We start from the raw sequence: 19282 nt of genomic DNA, 5'->3' as shown, positions 1-19282 counted from the left end.
ATTCTCGGATCAAGTTAAAACTTTGCACAATTATTCACTGAACCTGGCAAGAATTGAATTAATTCAAAAATTAAACAATTAGTTAATTTATTGTTGGTGATTATTTGTATGAGATCGAAAAAAGGGGAGTAACTGCAATTTAATGAATAGTCTCCCTATTACGTCTTGACACTTTTATCCCCCAATTCCCATTCTCGGATCAAATGGAAATTTTGCATAATTATTCATAGTCGATAACAATACACGAACCGATCCACAAATGTACAAATAAATTAATCATTTAGTACAAATTATTTTTTTTATATAACAAAAAGGGAGATAAACCGTGTAATTTTGAGATAAATAGAAGTAATTAGCAGTGATTACCTCTTAGAAAAGCTTTGGTTTTTAATAAGAATTTTTTTCTACTGCTTGTATATCTTGTGAATAAAGAGATCCATCCAAATTCAACCGAGACCTAGCAATACAACTATACCTGGAACACCCTGACATTATAGACATTACATACAACAATGTTTCTCTTACAATGTTATGATATCCAATTACATTTGTTATGTTTCTGTTCCCTTATAATACCATACAGTCTATAGGGCAGTTGATAATAAGGTCTTCTGTTTCTGTGGCCCACGGTTAACGAGAGGTGTCATGTGGCCACCACAAAGACCAACCTCCTTTACTTTTGACCAACTAATGTCAGGTAAACATCCCGAAACTCAAAATCTTCAGTCTTCACCGAGATTCAAACCCAGAACCCCAGGTTCGGAAACCCAAGCGCTTAACCACTCAGCCAATGACAATGCTAATCAATAGATTAAATATATTCTCCAAAACAAAAATTAAGTAATTTTCATTCTATTTTGTGTGTGTGTGTGCTTGTTTGTAATTAAATCTTAGTTCATTAACAGTTTGTTTTTTCTGGCCATGAAAAAGATTGATCACAACTTTTATTTAATAGCCTTCCTGAGTAATTATCGTTATTAATGGAATGATACTATAAAAATAGATAATTAAAATCTTTTTCATCGTATCTAATGACACTGTTGATTAGACAAAGCACTTTAATTTGACACTCTGAGGGTGTTTAAATAGCTAAGATGTAATACAAGAATAGCAAATATTATATAGAGAGTTTTTTTTTTCAATGACAACTTTGAAGAGAATAAAAATAATTATAAAAACATTATTGTGAATTTTTTTATATTTGTACTAGATAGATTTAAATTTATTGATTAATGATTTAAACTGGTTAACCAATTAAAACTAAAAAACAAATTACAAAAATAATAATTGTGTAAAATTTCAATTTGATCCGAGAATTGGAACTTTTGGAAGGTGGAAAAAAGTGTAAAAGAATGCGCATAGACTGACAGAGTGAGTTAATAGATCTATAAGCTTTGTTAAACACAACGATGAAGTGCCCTACTGTAAATATAGATTTATAACCACTGTCGAAAGAAATAGATTTAAGCAGCATTCTGCCCCCTTCTGATTAAAAATAGTTTAGCGAAACCCTAGTATTTTTTACAAAGCTAATATCAACTCACTCTGTCTGTCTGTCAGGTAAAAAGTTTCCATTTTTTTTTCTCCCATTTCCCATTCTCGGATCAAGATGAAATTGGGCATAATTATTCATAGTCGATGATAATACACGAATCAATCCACAAATTTAACCAGTTAGGTAATAATTTAATACTAATTAAATATTTTTTAAACATTATAGAAAGGGAGCTAAACCCTGTACATTTCAGATCAATGGTAGTAATTAGCGGTTATTTCCTCTTAGACAAGCTTTGGTTTTAAAAATGATTATTGTTTCTATTGCCTGTTAAACATTTTAAATCGCTATTCTATTTCACATCTTTCATGTCATCGCTTGCTCAGTTTGCTCTAGTCAAATGTCTTTTGTGGACATGTGGGGAGAGGAAGGAGGTATCTGGGAGAGGGTTTCCCTGCTGCCCTTTGGCTCTCAGCAAACAGCTCGAGCCGGGATCAAAACTTGAGTCCTTTGATAGGTAGCCAAGCGATTTATGACTCAGCCTCACATCCTACAAAGTCTTTATATCTTTCTTTGTCCGACGGATCTATATTATTATTGCCCTTTATTTCAAACAGAAACATGTTCGATAAACATTTATTCTTTTGGAAGACACTCTCCCAGTTTAAAGTGATACCCACGACAAATAAGCATTAAACTACATAAATAAACTGAGTTTTTTTTTTTTTTTCTGAATCCGGATTTTTAAAAATGATTTTCTTTGAACATAATCATGCTCTACTAGCTAAATATTATTATATTGATTTTACTGGAATAAAAGAGAACTATCGATTTCTGTTTTTCTCAATAATTAGTTCGCTCCATTCCTGTTATGATCTCACGTTTGAGAGAAGCATTTCTTCTTAATGATGTGACGTTCTATTTCAAAGGATCTGATGTAACGATCCCTGTCGGTAATTATGAGAGGTTTTTAACTCTTTCTCTCCGTAATTATTTTTTCTACGTTTTCGAAGGAATTCTTCATTTTGCTCATTTACTATTTCACTACCCTTTTATGATTAAGCTTCAATAGCTTTGTTGTTTGTTATCAGAAAATGTTGTATTTGGTATGGAATTAAAGGGAAATGCATGCTTTTTTATATAATTCAAAGTCAAGTTTAAAAAAACAAAAACATTAATTTAATGTAATGAGGTCAAAATCAACGATGGTATCGTCGATTAGGAGAGAAAGAGTTAAGTTTCTCAGACTTCCTTTTGGTTTGTTTTTAAATATTGACCAGAGGTCTCCGAAGAGTAGATGCCAAATGGATACCGAAGAGTTGATAAAAGATGACCCGCGAAGGGTTGATGACACAAGGGTCGATGACAAGAGGGTCCCGAGGAGTCGATGACAAAAGGGCTCCGAATGGTCGATTACAAGTGAGCCCCGAATGGTTGATGACAAGAAGGTGCCGAAGGAACGATGACAAGAGTGCCCCGTAGAGTTGATAACAAGACTCATAAGAATCGATAACAAGAGTGCCCAGTAGAATCAATGACAAAAGGGACCCGAAGAATCGATGACATGAGGGCCCCAGAGAGTTGATGACCAGAGGGCCCAGAAAGATCGATATATGTTAAATATAGAAAAGAAAAAAAACACGAAATTAATGTTTTATAAAAACAATGCCGTTTATTAACTCACAGCCGGCACCAGGGATTTCTTGGGAAAAAAGGAACCACTCTCTAAACCCGCTGATGCAATTCGGGGCCCCAAAAATGCGTGGGGCCCAAGGAATTTAACCCTCCTCACCTTTATTTTCCCATCCCATCCCTTCACCTGTAGCTGCGAATCAATGCTAAGTGAAACAATGTTGTGTAAATTAATTCTGTTTGAATCAATGTTGAGTGAATCAATGCTGAGTGAATCAATGTTGTGTGAATTAATGCTGTGTGAATTAATGCTGTGTGAATCAATGCTGAGTGAATCAATGTTGTGTGAATTAATGCTGTGTGAATTAATGCTGTGTGAATCAATGCTGAGTGAATCAATGCTGTGTGAATTAATGCTGTGTGAATTAATGCTGTGTGAATCAATGCTGAGTGAATCAATGCTGTGTGAATCAATTCTGTGTGAATCAATACTGAGTGAATCAATGTTGTGTGAATTAATTCTGTGTGAATCAATTCTGTGTGAATCGATTCTGTGTGAATCAATGCTGTGTGAATCAATGCTGTGTGAATCAATGCTGTGTGAATCAATGCTGTGTAAATCAATACTGAGTGAATCAATGTTGTGTGAATCAATACTGAGTGAATCAATGTTGTGTGAATTAATGCTGTGTGAATCAATTCTGTGTGAATCAATTCTGTGTGAATCAATGCTGTGTGAATCAATGCTGTGTGAATCAATGCTGAGTGAATCAATGTTGTGTGAATGAATTCTGTGTGAATCAATGCTGTGTGAATCAATTCTGTTTGAATCAATGATGTGTGAATTAATGCTGTGTGAATCAATTTTGTGTGAATCAATTCTGTGTGAATCAATGCTGTGTGAATCAATGCTGTGTGAATCAATGCTGAGTGAATCAATGTTGTGTGAATGAATTCTGTGTGAATCAATGCTGTGTGAATCAATTCTGTTTGAATCAATGATGTGTGAATGAATTCTGTGTGAATCAATTCTGTGTGAATCAATTCTGTGTGAATCAATGCTGTGTGAATCAATGCTGTGTGAATCAATGCTGAGTGAATCAATGTTGTGTGAATGAATTCTGTGTGAATCAATGCTGTGTGAATCAATTCTGTTTGAATCAATGATGTGTGAATGAATTCTGTGTGAATCAATGCTGTGTGAATCAATGCTGTGTGAATCAATGCTGTGTGAATCAATGCTGTGTGAATCAATGCTGTGTGAATCAATTCTGTGTGAATCAATGTTGTTTGAATCAATTCTGTGTGAATCAATGCTGTGTGAATCAATGCTGTGTGAATCAATGCTGAGTGAATCAATGCTGTGTGAATCAATGCTGTGTGAATCAATGCTGTTTGAATCAATTCTGTGTGAATCAATGTTGTGTGAATCAATGCTGTGTGAATCAATTCTGTTTGAATCAATGTTGTGTGAATTAATTCTGTGTGAATCAATGCTGTGTGAATCAATGCTGTGTGAATCAATGCTGTGTGAATCAATGCTGTGTGAATCAATTCTGTGTGAATCAATGTTGTGTGAATCAATGCTGTGTGAATCAATTCTGTTTGAATCAATGATGTGTGAATCAATTCTGTGTGAATCAATACTGAGTGAATCAATCTGGGTAAATTAATGCTGCGTTAAATAATGCAGTTTTCGTGCCAGTAGTTAGTTTAACAAATATTGTTCTCTGTTGCAGCATTATATTGAAGGAAGACACGAGAGATTCTTAATTAGAGCCTCACACGAACTCTCGTTCTGTTACATGTCTGAATTTTTTAGATCTTGTTAGTGTGGATCCGTAGATGTTTTTACAATACGATTTTTAGGTCCTGTGAATTTACGGTTCTTTTAATGTGTGCTTTGTGGAGATACGTGCGTGATGTGTGTAAATTAAAATTAAAAGAAAAATGCATCAGTTTTGGGATTAGCTATCGGAACCAAAGAGCTCTATCCAATTGAAAAGAATAAAAATAGAAAAGTAATAAACACAATATTTCTTTAAAAAAATTCACATTTTCCCTTACCACATTTTTATAAGCATTGGGATTTATATGTATTAGTAATTCAATGTTCCTGTATTTGACCATAATTTATTGTATTCAATTATAAAACGTCATGGTATCAACTGGTGAAGATTAGTTGTGCCGGGATTTTATTGAAGGAAAAATATCGCCAGACCAGACATAACTTGTATTCATAATGTACATATATCTAGTTCACTAAATTTCTCATGAGCTCACTGCAATGCTGGCTTGATGACAGGTTAACTTCTGGAAGCTGTGCAATTCTGCCCACTGACTGTTTCTCCAATGGTGATGAGGAGAGACAGTCAGACTAATTAAGTTCCTTTGGACCTGTATACAATTGCGTCGAACTCACGTCTTATTCGCAAACGTGAGGATGACTGAGTGATGTCCAGGAACATTGTTGATTAGCCCAGCTTTAAATATATAGTGCTGGGTATAAAAACATTAGAACAAAAGGAGTTCAAGGCTGACCTGTCAGCTGGTAAACGCACCAACAAAATCATTAACTATGAACAATTTTGGGTCTTCGCTCTTTGTAACGAACATGAGAAACTGATCTTGTTTGGACCACTCGTTTAAAGTCCTATATCTGGGACTATGACTTTATAATTGATGAACTCCAGCGGGTATATTACAATGAACCATGTATTTGATCATGAACTATATACAACTTCTCAATAGCCTTGACTTCTGAACAGTATTATATGGTCTGGACGTGGATGCGTTAACCTGTTTGTCTTGTGTGTTGGTCTAAATGGAAGTATAGTCTGAATAAACCACAAAAAAAAAATGTAATATGTAAACTTGTGCGAATTAATTTCTTCTAATTACTTTCTAAGAACAATGTCTCCCCTATCCATCTCATTCAGAATACACATTAATCAATCTACTGATTGGTCTAATCTTGATAATTAAAAGTACATTTTTAGTTTTTTTATGAAAGAAATTCTGTCTCCGGTTAACAAAATACCAAAGTACATTATTTTGTTGTCATTTGTGTTTTGTTAAAATATTTTATGCAACTATTACGTGGAGTCGGGAGGCTATTATAATTACATACACTGGCTATTGCCATAATTAAAAACTTTGAAAAAAAATTCAATATTATAGAATAATTTTAAAAGTTTAACTGGTATACAACATATTGAATTAAAATAAATACTTATTGTTACTCTACAATGTGTCCTTGGCTTTGACAGAAACTTAATACATTGTGTTTAAAAATAAACCTAAGTACAACTATTAACACTGAACTATGAACTATATTGACTGCCCAACAGTGTTATACAGTTTGGACGTGGACCTGTTAGCAGGTTTGACTTGTGTGTTATTGTCATTGAGATGTAAACTGAATTTAAAAAACAACAACAACAGAAAATTGTAAATTGAGAATGCTATTAAAATATAGTTTTGGCTCTGCTATTTAAGAGCTTAAGAAATGAGACATGAGCGCGGTGGCTGAATGGGAAAGCGCTTGGCTTCTGAACCAAGGGGTCCCGGTTAAAATCCTGGGAGTTTTAATTTTTGGGATCTTTTGGGCGCATTTGTTGGGGAAAAAGTAAAGGTGGTTGGCCCTTGTGCTGGCAACATGACACCGTTTTTTAACCGTGGGCCACAGAAACAGACGACTTTTACATCATCTGCCCTATAGATCGGAAGGTCTGGGTGGGGAACTATAAATGAGACAGTGTTGTATGAATTAAGCAGGGTATGTAACACAGAATATCAGCACTAAGGTATTTACGTTATTGAGAGGAGAGTAAAAAACATGAAAGAAACATAGAAACGATTCAAAGAGGAAACGAACCACGGATATAGAGAGCTTTTTTTTTTTTGACAATCTTGTGTGGTGCCCCAGTGGTCCAGCAGACCAAAGGATAGGTGAAAGTGAATGTGAACTTACGTATGAATCGTTATCTGCATTTGTCTTATAGTGAATATCTAATTGATATCTAATAGTGAATAGTTGTAAAAGTGATGTATTTTTATGAAAAAAAAAATGCTTGCATAAGTGATTTAAAAAATTTGATTTTTCCCTTTCAGAAAAGTAAAAAGTAGCCGTTGCATCAGAACTTTGAATGGTCTAGAATATTATGATGCCGGTTTTTCATTATCATTTCAAATTTACGAGATCTAAACGGAACGGACGGACGGACAGACATTCCACACAAAAATAATAGCGTCTTTTCCCCCTTTCGGGGGCCGCTAAAAATCAATAACAGTTCATTCTACAGCAGAAAAGTTTGTTATCTGTAAGGAAGGGTGAAAAAAAAACTGATCGTATGAACAATGAGGACACTATAGAGGCCTCCATTGGAAAATCAAAAATTGTACACATGCTGAGCTCAGTGATTGACTTTCAGGCAATAAACACATCATTAACAACGATTGTGCAGGAGGGTACCGGATAACTCCATAACAGTGCAAACACAAGCCCTACCCATTCGCGGAATTCATGCTTACAAACACTGAGCTAGAGATTACAACGACTTCCTAGTGTCTGTGATTTAAAAACAAACAACCTTCCTAGCTAATGTGATTTAAAAACATTAGTCTCCTTCAAAGTTGACGTCAAACATTACGTCAGATCAACTGGGCTCTTGGAGGCATTCAACATTCTATAAGGAAAGTGAATGCTAAATAGACGATGTATCAATAATATTGATGAAGCTATTAAAACATCAAGCAAAACATTAGTGATTATTAGAGCCACTAACTTAAAAACACTATTTGATAATGTCGACCCTGGGAAGGTACTGGGCTTTATCCGGGAAGTGGGGTTATCTACGAAGATCTGATTTATGAATTTGTGAACATGTACTATTTACATTAGATTTTTACCAAATAATTAAATTTTTACTACCTTTACTATTTTAACTGTGAATAGACCTTGATTTTAATGATATGACTGTATAGAATTTGGCCCTTGTTGTTTAGAGAGAGAGTAGTCCTTAAAGGACTGCAGGCACGACATGGCCTAAATTGTGCCGATGTGCCTAAAATCAAATCAAATCAAATCACTCAGTGATTATTAAAAGAAATTTGTACAAAACAAATAAGAACATAAACTAAGACGCTATTTAACTTTAGTTAGGGCAATATTAGAATATGCATCCTCTTTTTGGGATCCATCAACTCAAGAAAACATAAAGAAACAAGAACATATACAAAGTAGAGCAGTGAAATTTACAAAAAAACGAATATTCCAATTTGATTACAGTAAAAACACTAGTAAAATGACAGAAGAATAAAAAGTAAAGTAGCTATAATACATATAACACTGAACCATAACTTACAAATAGAAAAACAATACCTAATGAAATACCCAGAAAAACACAAAGATAAAGGCCCATCTCTTACTCCATACGCCAGAACAAATTCATACAAGTACTCCTTCTTCCCTAGTGCCATTAGAGAGTGGAATGGGTTGCCTGAATCAGAAAGGAAAACCAACGACTTGGCAGAGATTAATATGCTTGCCTAGATTGACACATGAAATGCATAGGACGTAATTGTCTTTTTTTTTTTAAAGTAATGTCTGTAATATATAAGATGAGATAATGTGAGGATAAAGAGTCCGGCTTGTGTTCTCGCCTTCTTGGCAATGTAATGTAAAATTTAAACAAATAATACAATACATCTCAATTAAAAAAAAAAAAGAACAGGAGATTTAAAAGTTCCCTATTTCTATTTTCACAAATATGACATTATTTTAGATTCATTAATTTTATTGTGTGCATTTATAATGAAGATTTTGAAAGAGGGTAGGCGCCTCCACAAAAATCACCCCCTGGGCATCTACTTACTTAAAGCCGGCCCTGCTATGTTATAGACGCTAACGGATATGAAAATCACCCAGGGGCAATAACCTTTGAAAATATATAAACACACGTCTGCACACCACCTCAAGTAGCTAAATTTAAAATAGACTCGTTCTGCATAATAACAGTTATTATTTTGTAGAGGCCCCCGGAAGGCAAAAAGCCGATATGAGTTTTGTGTGGTCTGTCTTTATCGTTCTGTCACGCTAAGAGCTCAAAAAACTAGAAAGGATATTGAAAATTCGATTTCATGATATTTTAGAGTTTTCAATGTTTCGGTGTAAAAACTATTCCTCATGACCTAAAGACAAACTATTTTGTTTTTAAAATTAAATATGCAAGCCGTATCTTCATGAGTCCCAGGGCCGGTCTTAGGCCTCTGCAATCTAATCGGTCACAGTGGGCCCCCGCGCTTTCATAGGCCCCGTGATAATTCAATGTGTAATTATTAAATTGCAAAATATATACGAAAAATTCCTGGAAATCTCCTGACTTTATTAAAATCTCCTGAAAACTCATAAAAATCTCCAGAAAAATAGACAAAATTGTCATTTGTGGGTGTCATTCATTGCAAAAAAACGCCAATGCTACTCGCGATAAAAGAAAAAAGGCATTGTCACCTTTCATGTAATAAAATGTAATAATCGGGCGAATTTTTACCTTCATCGGTAGTTCAAATATTTTATTTACCGGTACGTTTATAGTTACTTGCATATAAATATGCCATTGGTTATAAGGTTCGTAAAGTATAGATCGCAATTTTTAACTTAGTAAAGAATGAATAGAATTCAAAGTCGATTTTTTTTTCTTATGCAAAATCTTAATTTTCACTTATTATCCTTATTCCCATACAGACTAGGCCCCGCGCAATCAGTTTCGCATAGGGCCCCGCAATTGCTAGGACCGGCCCTGATAAAATCCCATTAAAATATATTATTGATCCTGATGTCGCAGTTATCTATGTAACTGTATAGTAGAATTAGTTCTCTAATTGATAGTGCGGCGTTGATCACTATATTGATGACGTCATTACATTATTAATATTTTCTGTGTAGACTAGAGGACTGAGCTTTTGTTGCTTGTCACAACTTCTAGTGACGTAAATTTAGTGTGTGTGTGATTTGCGTCATTTATCGTCTAGTACAGTCTCTCCATTGTTTTGTACGTTAGTACAGATAGACGTGTTTTGAGAGCTCTGGAATTTCTCCTTGGTTTTTGTTATTGGATAGCCTTAGCATTTGCCTTGGACATTTTCTTGTTGGATTATCTTGACCCCTGTTTAGGGTGAGTTTTATTTTTCATTGTATAGTTTTTCTATTTGAATTCGTTCGTATTTGTAAGTCTATAATTAGACTAGATATAGATGATTAGAAGAATCCTTTCTTTTATCTTCTATAGGGTTTTAGCGTCAAGACTAAGTTTTAGTCGTAGTCTCAGTTGAAGACTCTATTTCAAGTATTAGTGTCAAGTCTATATGTTAGACTCTGTGTCAAGTTTCAGTGTCAAGACTTGTTTATTCAGTCTCAGTTCTATATTGAGAGTACAACTTTAGGTCTACAGTCTACAGGACTGAGGTCTTTCTCTCAGTTGGTCGTCTGGTGTGCACGTGGATTTGTACATGAGTCTGAGGTTCAAGATTCCAGACTGCGGGTTGCAGTGGTCAGACCTGATGGTGTAGTGTCAACTAGAAACTTCTACTTTTTGGAATTGTCGTCAGTGGACAGTACCTGATCTAGAGGCTAGATCTACATATATTACCAGTTGTTGTTTTTGAGATTGAAGGACTATGTGATCCATTGAACTACTTATTATATTTAAGGTAATATACTATGTGTTTCATAATTATATGAATGATTTTTATCTAAGGAGACTAACTGGATCATTGTAGATTACATATTATTACATATTGATATTTCATACTATTATTATCAGTCATCATGAATCAGTCATTTGTAAATATATCACAAGAATAAATTTTATTGTTATTTACATCATACACTTAGTTTATTAGTTTATCTACAACTATATGTGTATGATGTGCTTTTCAGGCTGAACTTGAGCCAAAATGTTATAAGTTCAGAAAATAATAACAATAATACAAATTGAAATAATATTTAATATTAATAAATATTTGCATTGGAAATATATAATAATAATTTGATAAATACAAGAATACAAGAACCTGACAAGTATTTTGGGGGCTCGTCTAAACTGTTAAAGGAGTTATTTGAGGGATTATCTCAGTCATAATTTGTTATATTATTGACAGTTGAATATTTGCTAAATAAATTTCTGTACTTGTAAGAGTATATTTTCAGATTCTAGACACTTGTTTGTGTCACATTACTATTCATAACGGTACTATGTGATTGTACCTTATTACTCAGGAAAGGCATCGTATACATTTTTTGTGTGAGACTTTATTGGTGCCAGTGTATCATATTGTTATTGCTAACATTGTATCTTATATATAATATTTTTTTTTAAATTTATACTAATAAGATATAATTTTGTTACATGCCAAACTGATTGGTGGACCTAAATTGGAGCTGTGATCTGTTTGTTGGGATTCTCAAGTTGTCCTGGTGTATCTGGCTGTACCTTGTCATCAATACTCTATCTTCCTGGTGCTGAGGCAGATTCTATCTTCGCAGGAGAAAGCACAGCTAAGTGTATTTTTTTTTGGTTGCTAATAGTATATCTTGTGCTCTAATTAGTTTTTCCGATTTGACCTGTTAAACTTATATTGTTTGGAAATTCTAAGGATGGAGACTAGGTTTTCTATAAATTCACAATTTATAGCGGATGGGCAGGCATTGGGTTTTACAGGAGCTGACTTACAGAACTATGTGAAGGAACAAAGGGCGGAGGAGGAACGCATAAAGAACTATGTGAAAGAACAGAAGGAAGAATATGTCAAGGCAGAACAAGCAAGATTGGATAGGGAGGAACGCATAAAGAAGGAGGAGCATGAACGATGGAAAGAAAGGGAAGTAGTGGAAGCTAAAAAGAGGCAGGAAGAATTGGAATTGGCTAGACTTCAGGAGAAAATTGTGGAGAAGGAGTTGCAGAAAGAAAGTAAATCTGAAAACAAAGAAGGAGAACCTAAGATCCAGGATAAACATAGACATATAATTGATAAGTTGGACAAGAGTTTTCAGAATATGAAGGAAGATGAGGATTTGATTGGTTTCTTGACCCTATTTGAGGCGGTGGCAACAAGATGTTGTATTGATAAGAAAAGTTGGGCTATGTTGTTATCGTACAAATTGACGTCGAAACTCAAGAATTTTATGCTGCAAGATGATCTGTTTAAGAAGGAAAATTATGATGAAGTAAAGGTTATGCTAATGAGACAGGCTGATATAAATGGAGAAACGTGTAGGAAGAAATTTCACCAAATTAGACCTAAAGAAAATGATTTCAGGGGATATGTAGCCGATTTGAAAAGGGCACTAGACAATTGGATGAAGATGGCGGAGGTAAAGGAGACCATAGAAGGCATGAAAAATATGATTGTGACAGACAGATTATTAGAGAGTGTTTCAGGCGAAGTGTATCGTCAACTTATCTTAAATAAAAGTGATAATGTAGAAGACATGCTACAAGTAATTGAAAGTTTTAAGACTGCAAGTTCAACAAAATCATTATGTAAAGAGGAAAATGTGTATGTAATGGGAGCTGCTGAAGCCACAAGTCAGAATTATGCTAGTGACAGGAAAGTCATAACTTGTTTTAGGTGCGGAAAAGTAGGTCACAGGTCAACGGAATGTTATGTGGGTGGAGCCGGAGTGAAACCAAAGCAGGTGACATATAATAAGGATGGACCAAGACATGTGTCAGGCACAAGGAATGTGTCATATGGAACTTACAGGAGGCAGTTTGATACTAGAGGAAGGAGAATGGATGGAGGGAATTGGAGAGGAGCTTACAATGATGTGAACCATGGTGGAGGAAATAACAGAAGGAATTATTCAGGTGTTGATTATACTAAGGAGAAAAACACAGACAAGTCAAAGAAAGTGCAAAACACAGGTACGCAGAGATGACTAAATTGTTCACGTAAAATTCAAAGTTGTTGTCATTCTAATCTGGCTGATGAAATAGAATATTTTACTCCATGTAGAAAAGAAACTATGTCTATTGTTGATCAGAAATTGAGGAAAAAGTCTGTAGGGAAATTACGTTTTGAAGAAGGATTATTAAATAATAAAATAGTGTCTATATAGCGTGATTCAGGATCTAGTGTTATTGGGGTAAGAAGTTCCTTAATTGAATGCAAAGACAAAATTCCAGGTAACTACAAATTAAAATTGATTGATGGTACTATTAAGGAATATCCACTGGTATGTGTTGACATCAATTCAGACTATATCACAGGGAAATATATTGTAGCTTGTTTTGAAAATCCAGTAGCTGATCTAATAATAGGGAATGTACAAGATGAACAACATAATGAACATATTGGTGCTGCTGTTACAAGAGCAATGAAACAAAAAGAGAATGAGGCTGATATTATGAAACATTCAGAAGTTATTCAAGATTGTTATAAGTTATTTGGATCATGTGAAGATTTCTTGAGAGAACAAGTGAGTGATCCTACATTACAAGAATTATGGAATCGACAGAAGGAGAAGAGTGTGGATAATAAGACAAATGGAAGTGTTCGATTCAAGGTATTCGATAGATTATTGTATCGTGTATTCAAAGGTCAATTAGGTCAGGAAGAGAAACAACTCGTGGTTCCAGTGTCAAAAAGGGAAGTAATTTTGAAAACAGCACATGAAAGTATATTTGCAGGTCATTTGTCAGTTAGGAAAACAAAGTCAAGAATATACCAATATTTCTTTTGGCAAGGAGTTGATAAAGATGTTAAAGACTTTATTAGGAGTTGTGATATTTGTCAACGGTGTAGAATGCCACGAAGATGTGACAGAGTTGAACTTGGAAATATGAATATAGTAACAACACCATTTTACAAAGTGGCAATAGATATTGTTGGTCCGTTGGAGGTTACCGAGAACAAGAACAGATTTATTTTAACACTTGTTGACATTGCTACGAGATGGCCAGAGGCAATACCTTTAAGAAATATTACTACAGAAACTGTGATTGAGGCATTAAACACAATCTTCAGTAGAATTGGTATACCGCACGAGGTACTAAGTGATAACGGAAGTCAGTTCACTGCGGATTTATACAAGGAAGTGTGTAACTTCTACAATATCAAAATAGTGCACTCAACTATTTTTCACCCTTCGTCGAATGGGATGAATGAACGTTTCAATTCTTCATTGAAAAGTTTTCTAAGGAAGGTTACACAAGAGAGTCCAAAGGATTGGGATAGAAAGGTTAGCGCTGCACTTTTTGCTTATAGAGAGGTCCCAAATGAAACTACAGGAATATCGCCATTTCAAATGGTATATGGAAGACAGATGAGAGGACCATTGGCTATTCTGAAACAAGTATTTGTAAACAAAGAGGAGGAAGATGAATACAGGAATGTTTACTCATACTTAATGGATTTGAAGGAGAGGTTATTTCATGTGACATCAATTGCCAACAGAAATAGTGAGGTTAAAAAGCAAAAGTACAAAATTCAGTATGATAGATACTCTACATTGCGCAAGATTGATGAAGGTGATTGTGTATTGATACTTAAACCTCAAAGAGAAAACAAATTATCTGTATATTGGCAAGGACCATTTAAAGTTATAAGGAAGGTATCAAGATTCAATTTTCTGGTAAAGAAGGGAGATAAGTTGAAATTTTACCATATCAATAGATTGATGAAATATCATAGCAGAAGTAAAGATGATACAAGTGAAACTGTTATTAATATTGAACATGAGAACAGTATTTTGTCTGCTAATATGGTGTCTGTTGTGGATGATGAGGAGGAATTTGATGAAGACTTGACAAATGAAGATATTTTACCAAGCATTCCGACATTAGAAATCAACAATAAGAAGCAGACGAATGAAGACATTTTATCACAATTGAAGGTCAACCCAGATTTAAACTGTAATCAGAGATGTGAAATAATGAAGGTGCTGGATGAATTCAAAGATATTATATCAGACATACCGGGTAAAGCAGATGTGGAAGAATTTAGGATTAAGTTGCTGGACACTAAGCCTATAGCATTAAAGCCATATACGGTACCAATAAATATGAAGGAGAAATTAAAAGAGGAAATTGATAGTATGTTGAAGTTGGGTATCATAGGACCCACAGATTCATCATATGCCGCTCCTGTTGTGGTTATTAAGAAACGTGATGGTACACTACGTCCATGCATTGACTACCGTAAGTTAAACAGTGTTACACAAATACCAGCTGAATTAATACCAGATCAAGAAGAGCTATTCAATAAACTCTACAGGGCTAAGTATTTTACTTTAGTTGATTTAACTAAAGGGTATTGGCAAATACCTATAAGTGAAGAATGTAAGGAGTACACAGCTTTTAGAGTTCTGGGGGAACACTACATGTTTCATTACTTACCATTTGGTTTAAGTGGTGCCCCTAACCATTTTAATAGAGTTTTAAAGAGTATTTTAAGAGATATTGAGAATGTATTGTTTTATTTTGATGACATCTGTATATTTAGCGAAAGTTGGGAGACTCATGTTAGAGATGTACAGAATGTTTTCGGTGTATTGAAAAGTCATGGATTTACTCTAAAACCATCTAAATTAGAGGTTGGCTTTACTAACATTAAATTTCTGGGACATAATGTAAGTCGGGGAGAAGTGAAACCAGATAGTAAAAATGTTCAGAAGATCCTGGAGTTTAAACCACCCAGTACCAAGAAGGAAGTAAGGTCATTAATTGGGTTGGTTAACTATTACTCCAAATTTATACCTTGTTATTCAGACTTGGTGTTTCCATTCACAGAGTTATTGAAGAAAGGGAAATCTGTGAGAATTGATTGGAGTAATGAGTGTATTGTGGCACTGAAAAGAATACAAACTTATTTGTGTGATTATCCTATTCTAAGATTGCCTGATCCTTCTCTTCCATTCTTTTTGCAGACAGATGCATCAGATAAAGGCATTTCAGGTATACTTAGTCAGATGAGAGATGGTGTGTTACATCCAGTGAAGTTTGTCAGTCGCAAGTTGTTGCCACGTGAACAGAAATACTCTATCCTTGAGCGGGAAGGACTGGCCATTGTATGGTCGATCAAAAAGCTAGATCGTTATTTGGCAGGAGTGAAGTTTCATCTCCAGACCGATAACAAGGCATTGTCATTCATAACAAATAGTAATTATTGTAACAAAAGAATAACTAGATGGTGTTTAGCACTTCAGGATTATTGTTTTGATTCTGTCCATTTGAAGGGAGAATTAAATGTTTTTGCTGATGTATGCTCAAGACTTGTATAATTTTTTTGATTCATTTGAGCAATCATGTACTTATGTTATATTAATTTTGATATTGATCAAATTTGATAATGTAACTATGTAACATGCAAACAGTTGTAACTTTAACTGTAAATTTTTGAGACAAACATTATTTTGTCTATTGAAGTGTATAATGAAGATTTTTTATTGTTGAGGTAATCATAATGATTATTGGTTGTTGAGGATTTCTCAGTTGTTTTTTTCTCAGTGAGATTTTGAGGTCTCTTTCTTGTAATTCTTGGAAACGTATTTGCAGTATTGGTCTTGGTGAAGTTGATTTTCTGGAGAATTTTCTTGCAGTTTTTATGATAACTGGAATTTTTTTCAAAATTGCCAGTTCGTTGAGGAGGGGGAATGTCGCAGTTATCTATGTAACTGTATAGTAGAATTAGTTCTCTAATTGATAGTGCGGCGTTGATCACTATATTGATGACGTCATTACATTATTAATATTTTCTGTGTAGACTAGAGGACTGAGCTTTTGTTGCTTGTCACAACTTCTAGTGACGTAAATTTAGTGTGTGTGTGATTTGCGTCATTTATCGTCTAGTACAGTCTCTCCATTGTTTTGTACGTTGGTACAGATAGACGTGTTTTGAGAGCTCTGGAATTTCTCCTTGGTTTTTGTTATTGGATAGCCTTAGCATTTGCCTTGGACATTTTCTTGTTGGATTATCTTGACCCCTGTTTAGGGTGAGTTTTATTTTTCATTGTATAGTTTTTCTATTTGAATTCGTTCGTATTTGTAAGTCTATAATTAGACTAGATATAGATGATTAGAAGAATCCTTTCTTTTATCTTCTATAGGGTTTTAGCGTCAAGACTAAGTTTTAGTCGTAGTCTCAGTTGAAGACTCTATTTCAAGTATTAGTGTCAAGTCTATATGTTAGACTCTGTGTCAAGTTTCAGTGTCAAGACTTGTTTATTCAGTCTCAGTTCTATATTGAGAGTACAACTTTAGGTCTACAGTCTACAGGACTGAGGTCTTTCTCTCAGTTGGTCGTCTGGTGTGCACGTGGATTTGTACATGAGTCTGAGGTTCAAGATTCCAGACTGCGGGTTGCAGTGGTCAGACCTGATGGTGTAGTGTCAACTAGAAACTTCTACTTTTTGGAATTGTCGTCAGTGGACAGTACCTGATCTAGAGGCTAGATCTACATATATTACCAGTTGTTGTTTTTGAGATTGAAGGACTATGTGATCCATTGAACTACTTATTATATTTAAGGTAATATACTATGTGTTTCATAATTATATGAATGATTTTTATCTAAGGAGACTAACTGGATCATTGTAGATTACATATTATTACATATTGATATTTCATACTATTATTATCAGTCATCATGAATCAGTCATTTGTAAATATATCACAAGAATAAATTTTATTGTTATTTACATCATACACTTAGTTTATTAGTTTATCTACAACTATATGTGTATGATGTGCTTGTCAGGCTGAACTTGAGCCAAAATGTTATAAGTTCAGAAAATAATAACAATAATACAAATTGAAATAATATTTAATATTAATAAATATTTGCATTGGAAATATATAATAATAATTTGATAAATACAAGAATACAAGAACCTGACACCTGAGTCTGTGTACATTAAGCCCCTGCATGTCATGGTGGGAGGCGTAGTTGAGAGGCTGTGTACATGGGTTCTCTTGGCTACCTATGAAGGGGGGCTCGAGGTTTGACACCCGACTCGTGCAAAGTTGTGTTTACTGAGCGCCTAAAGGCAGCACGGAAAAATCTTCTCCCAGATACCCCACCCCCCGCTGGTCCATTAATGACATTGGACCACAGCGATCTGAGCATGTTATAAGCATGAAAGTAACGCTATATAAGAGCTATACTTTTTTTTTTTTAAAGCTAATGATCATTTATGACAAACTAACTAATCGCTCACATTTTAAGAAATTTGAAACCATTTTCCGACCCCTAATGCGAAAAAAAAAAGTGCTTGCTGGCAGTGATTTAGGCAATGTAAAGAATAAAGCTGAAGCCGTCTGTCTTTCTCACCAATACGACTCGAGTAGAAGATATGAAAACGAGTCTCCTTTTATAAGCTATGGGGAAAATATCGATCTTTGGTGTTTTTTCTCTGCGGTCCGCGGCAGGAGTGTCGGACGTATTTTTGGTCCGCTGGCAGAATATGGTTGGGCATCACTGCGTGCGAGTATTAACAACGTAATCCTGAGGAGGAAACAACGTCAGCCGGGGGCCAGACAGTACAGTCACGGCTGCAACACTTTCTCTCCACAGACATTTGTATGGTGGGAGATTAGTTGTACTTTATGACGTCTGATATCCGTGGTGAAAATATTAAACCATGCTGTTGTTTGTTTTTTTTACCTACATTTCTTAGCAATTCGGTGACTCATGGATGGACCTGACGCTGGAGCATCTTTAAAATCTTGTTTACCAAAAGTTTTCTTCTGCACAGTGCAAGCGCGTAAATAACTAAAAATTAATTCTCGCTTCAACGAAAAACCTTTATAAGCCGAAGTCATTTCATAGTTAACTACGCGAATGCCTCAAAAAGAAATCGAAAAGTAAATCCGATTGCCACATATGCGTTAGTATGCTTAGTATTTAGAAGTCTTTTATTTCAGCATTCAATGATTTCGTAAAAAGAGTGTAATCTGTGGGCAGTATCCGATCTTATGCTTTTCAAGTAAATTTTCCCGTTATTTTTACAAAGCTTATATCAACTCTGTCTGTCTGTCCGTATGTCTGGTAAAAAATTTGAACACGTATTTTTTTCCCCTAACCCCTTCTCGGATCAAGTTGAAACTTTACACAATTATTCACTGGCAAAGACAATACATTTTACAATTTAAAAAA

General features: G+C 34.7%; 2 protein-coding genes across 2 annotated transcripts in view; one reads left to right on the top strand and one right to left on the bottom strand.

Annotated features, from left to right (window-relative positions):
* LOC106064180 (calcitonin gene-related peptide type 1 receptor-like) overlaps positions 1–19282 on the bottom strand; it is a 127172-nt gene that overhangs the window by 29998 nt on the left and 77892 nt on the right. The gene's annotated exons all lie outside the window — the stretch shown is intronic.
* LOC129924240 (golgin subfamily A member 6-like protein 22) lies at positions 9967–16193 on the top strand. The gene is made up of 2 exons (XM_056018246.1): positions 9967–13053; positions 16056–16193. Exons 1-2 carry the CDS (start codon positions 11784–11786, stop codon positions 16070–16072), a joined length of 1287 nt encoding a protein of 428 aa, XP_055874221.1. The 5' UTR covers positions 9967–11783; the 3' UTR covers positions 16073–16193.

The sequence above is a fragment of the Biomphalaria glabrata genome, chromosome 1, assembly GCF_947242115.1.
Source record: "Biomphalaria glabrata chromosome 1, xgBioGlab47.1, whole genome shotgun sequence".
Taxonomy (NCBI): Eukaryota; Metazoa; Mollusca; class Gastropoda; family Planorbidae; genus Biomphalaria; species Biomphalaria glabrata.
Note: the sequence above shows the minus strand (reverse complement) of the source record. Positions and strands in the feature narration are given on the sequence as shown.

What these genes read in the sequence shown, in the direction of transcription:
- LOC129924240 (XM_056018246.1), top strand. Translation starts at nt 11,784, where the DNA reads ATGGAGACTAGGTTTTCTATAAATTCACAATTTATAGCGGATGGGCAG.